This window comes from Chrysochloris asiatica, unplaced genomic scaffold (assembly GCF_000296735.1).
Source record: "Chrysochloris asiatica unplaced genomic scaffold, ChrAsi1.0 scaffold00052, whole genome shotgun sequence".
Taxonomy (NCBI): domain Eukaryota; kingdom Metazoa; phylum Chordata; class Mammalia; order Afrosoricida; family Chrysochloridae; genus Chrysochloris; species Chrysochloris asiatica.
Genome location: NW_006408570.1, coordinates 8,728,744 through 8,737,671, shown reverse-complemented (window position 1 = coordinate 8,737,671; position 8,928 = coordinate 8,728,744). Strand labels below are relative to the sequence as shown.

Genomic DNA, 8,928 nt, shown 5'->3' with positions numbered 1-8,928 from the left:
GTTCTGATTATTAATGGATGTTTGCTGCTGTTTCTTCTCATTCTGAGTTGTGCCCCATCAACACACGAAGGTGCATAAAGCGTTGCTCCAATCACGTCATTTTGGTCAACTCTGTTTTGAGTAAGGCAGCTCTTCCCCAGTCATACTTAGAGTGTCTTCCAACCTGAGGAGCTCATCATCCGGCACTATATTTGACAGTATTCTGGTACTGTTTACGGTGATTTTATCTGACAGCAGTCTGTTGCTATTCATAAAGTCTTCAGTGACTAAACATTCAGAAGTAGTCTGCCTCTCCTTCATCCTAGTCCGCTTTAGTCTGGAAACACAGCTGAAACCTGTATACCATGGGTAACCCTGTATTTAAAATACCAGTGACATATCTACAACATCACAGAAACATGCAAGTCACCAGAAAAAGAAACAAGTTAGGACATTATATGAGGTGGTTTCAAATAGTTCATAGAAAAATTCTATTATCTTTCCATTTCATTTTTCCTCAAAATTTCTGAAGTCCCCTTGTATAATGATTGATTATAGATTCAAACAAAAAGACGTGGCCATAGTAACTATCAGTGTACTCAGTGAAAGAGTTCCAGAATCAGAAATCAAATTTCATTCAAACTGAAAAGAGAATCAGACCATGTCCACAATAATAGTAGCACTTTTGATGAAGGATAAATCTAGAAAGAAAGTCAACAAAGACACAGACAAAGTAAATAGTACAATTAACCGTAGAATATACAGAACTAAGCAGCCAGCAACAGCAGTATACATTCATTTCCAACAAACGTGGAATCTTCTCTATATGTTAGGCCACACAAAATAAAATACTTTGCTGTATATTTTTAGATGGAGTTAAAAGAACAACTAATGAGAAAAAGGAATCCTGGTGTGGCACTGTAGGATAAGCACTAGACTGCAAGTTCGTTTGAGTCACAAGGTTGGCTGTTCATAATCACTAGTCGCACCGTGGAAGCCCTATACAGGGTCGGTATCAGTCAGAACTGACTCAACGGCACTCACTGTAACAACACTGAAATAGCGCAGTTGGGAGAGCGTTAGACTGAAGATCTAAAGGTCCCTGGTTCAATCCCAGGTTTCGGCAAGCGCCTTTTGGAGTTCATTTGGAGTAACCAACACCAGCAATGAGAAAAATGGATGACTCTCCATAAGTTAAATGTTCATGATGTAATTGTATTAAATGAAATTATTTCCCAGAATATTATCAGGTCAATTGTGAGTGGATTTATAGTTTTTTTCTGTTGCCATGGATTATTGACCTGCTTTTCCTTCCAAATTTATAGTCAGTTAAATGTAAACTCTGAGTATATGTACGAAGATGCTTCAAAAAGTTCATGGAAAAAAATATTTTATTCCATTTTTCCACAAACTTTTTAAAGCCCCCATATGTTTTTGTGTAATTCTGAGTTTCTTGTATTTCTTAACTTTGTAGGAAAACATTAGATAATTAGTGAAACTAATGACAAAGTGTCTTTCTGGAAGGAAAAATAGCTAGTCGATGAATGAATTAGTTCATGACAGAAAATATTTATCAAAATCATCTGGGAAGTTTTATCTAAAATATGTCTCTTACATTAAATTCATCTACTTCTGATTATACCAAGAAAGGAAGGGGAGACGTGATGCACCAGGGTAAGTCAAAAACTATTGCTACCAGGACTCCAGTTAATGCATGCACAGATTTATTCCAAACAAAACATGTGTAAACAAACATGTCTTTGCCATCAGTGGATGACTGCAGACAAGTTCTCTCAGTAATATACTTGTCTTAGTCTCATTAGGGTACCTTCAGAAAAAAAGCCCAGTCAAAATAGTGTCTTCCAAGGTAATCTGCCTGGCCAGAAGTTTGTGGGGACTGTTTTGGCATTCCTTAGGGTGATCTCAGCAGGTTTTCTTGACGGACACAAGACAATCACGGGATTCTTAGGAAGAAGTTTGAAGAAGATGGAAAACCGCATTGGTGAGAGAAAGGCCAGGAAAGTTGTGCTGTGGAATTGTTTTCATCAGGACAGTGCACTGCTTACTCTTCAAGGGTAACGAGAGTGTCCTATGACAGTTTTGTTGGTAAATCTTACCCCACTCCCCTATAGCCTTGATCTTGCCTTCTACCATTTGGATGTAATGTAAATTGAAAAGCACATTACTTGGGAGGTTAGGTTGTAGATATGAAACACCACCTTCAGAAGTGTATTAACCGACATATGTTGAGAAACATTAGCTTCACATTTTGATGTTTCTGTTCAGTATAGGTTTCTGTGATTTATGTAGCAATATTACTCACCCTGATTTATTTGGAGTATGTAGTATAAACAGAAAATTATTTATAAAAACAATTTATGAATAAAGTCTGTATTTGACTATCTTTTTTGATATATAGAACTGTGAGTATATTGATGTATTCTTATATAACGAGTTATAATTTCTGCCAGTGATTCACAGGTGGCAGCTTTTAAGTTAATTGACATGAGAGTTCACTCTAAATGATCTATTCATTGGCTAAAATGGAAACCTTGTAACTCTATAGACAGAAAGGTAGATTTTATTTTTAACTTTTTATTTTAAATTGAATGAAGGTTTACAGAGCAGATCATCAGTTTTACATTGAACAGATCATATACTTTGCCTCATTACATGTTTGCTGCCCCCTCCATGTACCAACAGTTAACACCATTTATGTCTATTCACTATTCCATTCCTCCCTGCTATCTTCTTTCCTCTACTAATCTCCCTCTTGTATACTGTCTGCCTTGTCACCTATCTCAACATGGATCTGCCCTCTAGCCCAAGAATACTTCCCAGCCCTCCACTCCCCCCACTCCCAACCATCATGGATTGTTTCTTTTGTTTGTTTGAGCAATTATTCACAGTTTCAAAGTAACAGTGGCACACCCCTACCCACCTCCCATCCCAAACTCTTCTGTCTCTATCTTGAGGTGTGAAGTTTTGAATATGCTTCCGTAACTCACTGAATATCAGGGCACCCCCCCCCCCCCAGGTCCTACGTAGTTTCCCCGGGGCCTTAGCTCCCCAAGTCATAGTTCACTTTTCAATCTTTGCAGGAGTAGAAAGCCTCATCTTTCGCAGAACAGCTGGCAGGCTAGCTCTCATATCTTTGTTGTAGGTGGTTTGTGCAGTATGTCTGCCCAGTCCACCATCTTGCCGAAAGTCTCTCCCCCAATGGACTGTTGCCTTCCCAACCGCTTGAAAAATTTCCAGATATCACTGTGCCACTCGGACCTACCACCAGCTGTTTTCTTTCCCCACATGGCCCGTTATCTGCTTCTCCCAGTGAGAGCTAGTCCTGGGCTGGCCAGGACCTGCTTGGAGCAGAGCCTCTGACTGTTTCTGTTGTTTCCTCCCACATCAATTATGTTCCCAGCTTCAGGACTTGGGGGGGGGACCTTCACTGGGGGTGTCTACTCATACAGATCTCACCTCTGTTCACCTGAGAGGAAATGAGTAGAAAAAAAAATCACTGCTCATTTGTCTCTGTGAGACACTGATAGACTTCTGAAACGGAATGATTTCTTGTTTCTCAGTCTGCTCACTCATATTCTAAGTGGTTGTGACAGTTCACTTTGGTCACCCCAAATCAGAAGTGACCTCCTTACTTGTTTCTGTTCAAATGGTTTCTCCCGGTAAGTACTCGATCCACTTATATAGATCCCTTTATCTGAAGCTCAGAGTTTTGAGACCATCCTCTGAGTCTGTTTCATCTGGGTTACTGTGCTTAAGAGGATCTGCACAGCCTTCCTGCTGTTCAGTATAGTTCTAAGGGAGCTTCCAGTGAAGGAGCCTTGGTGGTATAGTCAGTTAATTCAAACAACATCAGCAGTTTGAATCCACCAGCACCTCTGGTAGAAAGAGGAGGCCTTCTGCTTCTATAAAGATTTACAACCTCAGGAATCCTACATAGGGGTGCTATGAGTTGGAACCGATTTGATGAAAGTGGCTTTGGTTTTTTGGTTTTATCTTACAGTAAGGAGCCATGATGGTGCTATGAGTTAGGTGTTGTGTTGTTCACCACAAGGTCCACAGTTCAAACCTACCAGCTGCTCTGCATGAGAAAGATGAAACTGTTTGCTCCCATTAAGATTTATAGTCTCAAAACCCTGTATAGGGTTGTTATGAGTTTGAATCAGCTCAGTGGCAGTGGATTTTTTTATTTATCTTACACTAAAAAGAAGCGGGAGAAAGATGAGGCTTTCTACTCCCGTAAAGATTTACAGGGTCGTTATGAGTCGGAACCCGATTCCACGGCACATAACAACAACAACAACAAAACGACACTATTTGAGGTATTGATGAGATCCATTGTACTTTGGTATCTTATATTTTGACTACTTTTGCATTAAAATTTAAATAATATTTAAAATCTGAGTTTTTCTTTTAAATATACTCATTTATAGAGTATGTAAATTAGCTGCTATTTCTACAAGAATTATTTGATGATATTAAACATAGTTTTAATGAAATGAATTTTATTACTATGTGAGAGAGAACATCAAATAGAGACATCAATCTGTATTTTCCTTTGTCCTTTGATCTGTGTATAAGGGCTTGAAATCTTATATTTGGTAATGTAATGTTATTTAATAGCCAAAGCAGTGTGGCAACTCTTAAGTATTTCCAAATCAGTCATTCTTAGATTGACTTCAAAGTACATATAACTAATGCTTATATATTTTGCTTAATTTTTAGAGGAAGAAGAGAAAAATAGAAAATATTCTCCTGAAGAAATTCAGAGAAAGAGACAAGAAGCGTTGGTTCGAAGAATGGCCAAAATACGTGCATCTTCCCTAAATACAGCTCCCACTTAATCTGTCTCCTGAAATGTTGGTTGGAAGACGTCACAATGACTGTTGATAACTATCCATGATAGGAGAAATGTTTTTCTTGATTTCTCTGTGAGAAATTTAATGCTGAATTATAAAGCATGGACTTCTACTTATTATTTAATAAATCAGTGTCTGCAGTGGTAAATGAAAACTTTCCTTACAGATGTATGTGAAAATATTTGCATCTAACTTTTGGAAAGTCCAGAAAGTTATCAATTATGTATTAGAATTATACCAAGGGCAGTCATTATATGTTTTAAATTGTCAAAAAGGAGACAATCTACCCACTTCAATTTTTTTTGTGTTAAGTCTTTTCTGAATAACAAACTTCAACTTGACTAAAATAATAGGGACTATTTGATAAAGTTTTACTTTCATTAACTGTTGGTGAAGTTTTTTATACATTTTTTAATTTTAATGAATGGTTTCCATGTTTCTAGGAACATGGTTGGTGGGAAATAAAAGGCTTAATTATTTGTAAAGAAATTACTAATTAGTCTATTTTAATGTGTCTATTTTGAAAACTTTCTAACATTTTTAGGGAAAATACTTAAGTTGTTTAGAAAACCAGAAATAGTCGACAGCCTATGTAAATAACTCAGCGTTGCTACCATTCAGAGCTGGTTGTGACTTCAGAGACCACCTGGCCCAGTTTCACTCTTGTATAGGTGAAGAGGTGAGTTCTATTGGCCCTGAAGTTACAGGCAGGTTTAAACTGTGCAGGGAGTAGAAACATCCATATGGGACACTTAGACAATTCTGCCATTTGCTTCAGAATATTACTACATGAAATAATTTTTTTGAAGGAATATTAATTATAGTATAACACTAAAAAGAAAGTAATTAAAAGCCCATTAAGGACTGTTAAATAATAATGTTTGCTTCCACTTATATTAAAGAATCAATCTTTCCATGACATAAAATTGAGAATCTTTTTTTTTTAATATTTTTCCTGTAACTATGCAGTTTTCCACCTTGATTAATGTACTGACTTTACTGATTTTTTTCTCTTTTTACTTTTTACCCCCTTCTTGCCTGTTTGGAACTTGCTGATAAAAAAAATAGAAATCTAGCCAGGTGGCATAAGCAGAAAACTAATTTTATTCCCAAATGACTTCTGAAGAAAATTATAGATGGCAAACACATATTCTATTATGCTGTCTACCATTATTCAGATACATTGTTTTTGTCAAGTGCCGTCGAGTCAGATACATTAGTTCTGCTATAATACAGGAATCATTTATGTCCATTTTTAGGTTATTCCTGTGTAAGCATATGCCATTTTCTAAATTGTATTTTCAGATGCATAGTGAAGTAACCAATCCTCTTGTGGTTGTTAAGTGCTGTCTTACCAGTTTTGACTCATAGCGACCCTGTATAGCATTTCTGAGGAGCAGCTGGTGAGTTTTAACAGCCAACCTTGTGGTTCAAAGTCCAGTGCTGATGCTACACTAGGAGTCTGACTAATCATAGGTAAACTTTATTGTCTAAAAGTGTATAATAGAGTCCTGGTGTGGCTCTGTAGGATAAGCACTGGGCAACTACCGAAAGGTCTTTGATTCAAACTCACCAGTTATATATCAGAAACCCTAGGCCAGGTTGCTATGAGTTGAAATGGATTCGATAACACTTAACAACAAGAAGACTATCTAGTAGCTTAAATAAATGGAGGACACTTTTTATATAAAACAATGAAGAATTGAACACCTTTATTTTTTCTGAATTGGCTTCACTGTATTCTACCTCTGCTTTGTATGTTTCTATCTCTGCTTAAACTCTTCCCTGCTTACCCCTTGCTTCCCTTCAAGTGCCTTTAGCCTGTTTTATTCATTCATTAATTGTTGTTGTTAAGTGCCGTCTAGTCGATTCCCACCCATAGTGACCCCTGTATAGGGTTTCCAAGGAGCAACTGGTAAGCTTGAACGACCGTTCAAATGACTTTGCAGTCTGATGCATTAGCCCACAGTGCCACACCAGGACTCTGAAACTCTTCCTTGAGTATCCTACTTGGAATTGATTTCTTCTCTCTCATTTATGATGGTACTGGTGGTGGTGGTGTGCCATAGAGTCAGTTCCGACCCATAGCTACCCTATGTAGCATTTCCAAGGAGCAGCTGGTGAGCTTGAACCGCTGACATTGCAGTTCAAATGGCTTTGTAGTTTGGCGCATTAACCCACAACGCCACAAGTGTATAGCTAGTCCCAAATGTCTTTATTGCACTTTATTCTTGTATAACTTCCGGGTATTCTATTTTAAATTATTGGGGGAAGTCTTACTGCATAATACAAAAATTGGTTTATTTAAAACTGCTAGCAGGATTTGGATCCCTATAGTAAAATTAAGTTTTCTAGTTAAATGCACACTATATAGAACAATGGTATTCAAGCTTTCAGTGCTGGGACTTTTTTACCGTCTCACAAAGTTGATCCCTAAAAAAGCCTTTGTTTAATGTGTGTTATATCTGTTGTCGTTTGCTAAAATTATATATTTTATTTTAAAATAAAAATAAATCATAACATATCACCATAGTTCTATGGAATTAATTTTCTAAAATAAGAAACTTAATGAGAAAAGTAACACTGTTTACACTTTTGGCAAATCTCATCTGACTATAGAAGACAGAATATCATTTTTCTGCATTTAATTTGTTGCGATTTGTTATTATGGTTGAAGTATATGGGGAAAAGTCCAGTCTCACATAGATATGTACTTGAGGAAATGGGAAGCATTGTAATAGTTTTTTCAGATAATTGTGGATGTTCTTAGTTGCTAAATTCCCAAAACTTGGGAATTTTTTTTTTTTTTTTTTAAGTTAGTTGTAACTCCTGTTGCTGCTGGCTGAGATGGAGTAGCAAGGACTGGATTTACCTTTCCTACTAAAACACTCAAATTCAAAACAAAACAAAACAAAAGTCTAACAGCCCATATGGAGAAAAAAAGGATTTCAAGATCACTTGAATAATTGAATTGCGCGCTACAATTGCTCCAGTGCATGGCAGGGGAACTGAAGAAGACCCTAGCAGATAACCTAAGCTGACTGATGCGAGTGAGTGTCTGGGGAGAGCCAGACAGAGTTCACAGAACAGAGAACAGGAGAGAATCCCTCGAGTATCCAACTCAGAAATGATCAGGTCATGTATGTGAGAAAATACCCGAAGCTCAAGAAAACCATGTGAGAAGATTAGAGGGAACAGTGGGACTCTTCCACATGGGACCTATAACAATGCCTGTCACAGGGCACTGGGTAGTTGCTTTCGCTTGGGTCAACAACAACACAACCAAACCCATTGCCATTCAAGGGGATTCCAACACATGTTTACCCAAATGTTACAGAGTAGAACTGCTGCTGCATGGGGTTTTCTTAGCTGTAATCTTTTTGGAAGTTCTTCACCAGATTTTCCTTCCACAGACTTATCTTCTGCAGAGCCAGTTGGTAATAGCCAATTGTTGATCACAAACTGTACAAACAAAACTGTCTCCCGTTGTTGTTAAATGCTATCAAGTCGGTTCTGACTCATAGCGACCCTGTATAGGGTGGCTGGTGGGTTTGAACCACTTACCTGGTGGTTAGTAGTGCTCTGCTTTTCCTATGGTGCCATACCAGGACTCCAGAACTTAATAATGGGAAATAATTAGCCCTATACTTAGCATGCTCATGGCCTCAACCTAACCTATTATAAAATAAGATTCAAAATCATTAGGAGTATAAGTGCAACCCAAAACAAATCTCAAACATTTTATTAGAAAAATAAAACTATCCAGCACCTGATGAGATAAAGTTCACACTATTTGGCATCCAATTAAGGACACCCAGTCTGGTACTATAGGTTAAGCACTGGAGTGGTAACCACGAGATTGGCAATTCAGACTCACCAGCTATTCTTGGAAATCCTATACAGGGTCACAATAAATTGGAACTGACTCGATGGCACACAACAGTAACAGCATAAATAAAACCATATGTGAGGATACTAAGTCAATTAAAACTGTCCTACAATTGACAAGAGATGTTGGATATAGCAAATAAACACAATGCTGTTGGTGGTGGTGCTGGTGTGCCGTGGACTT

General features: G+C 37.6%; 1 protein-coding gene and 1 non-coding gene across 2 annotated transcripts in view; both read left to right on the top strand.

The window, feature by feature from the left end:
• The window catches only part of ETAA1 (Ewing tumor-associated antigen 1), a 22,018-nt gene extending 17,177 nt beyond the window's left edge, over positions 1-4,841 (top strand). Inside the window, exon 6 of the mRNA XM_006862946.1 lies at positions 4,723-4,841. Within this exon, the coding sequence (XP_006863008.1) occupies positions 4,723-4,841 (119 nt within the window). The remainder of the gene's footprint in view (positions 1-4,722) is intronic.
• Positions 1,033-1,105, top strand: TRNAF-GAA. Its single transcript has one exon. It is a non-coding gene; the product is annotated as a tRNA-Phe (tRNA).
• Positions 4,842-8,928: the final 4,087 nt, after the last annotated feature.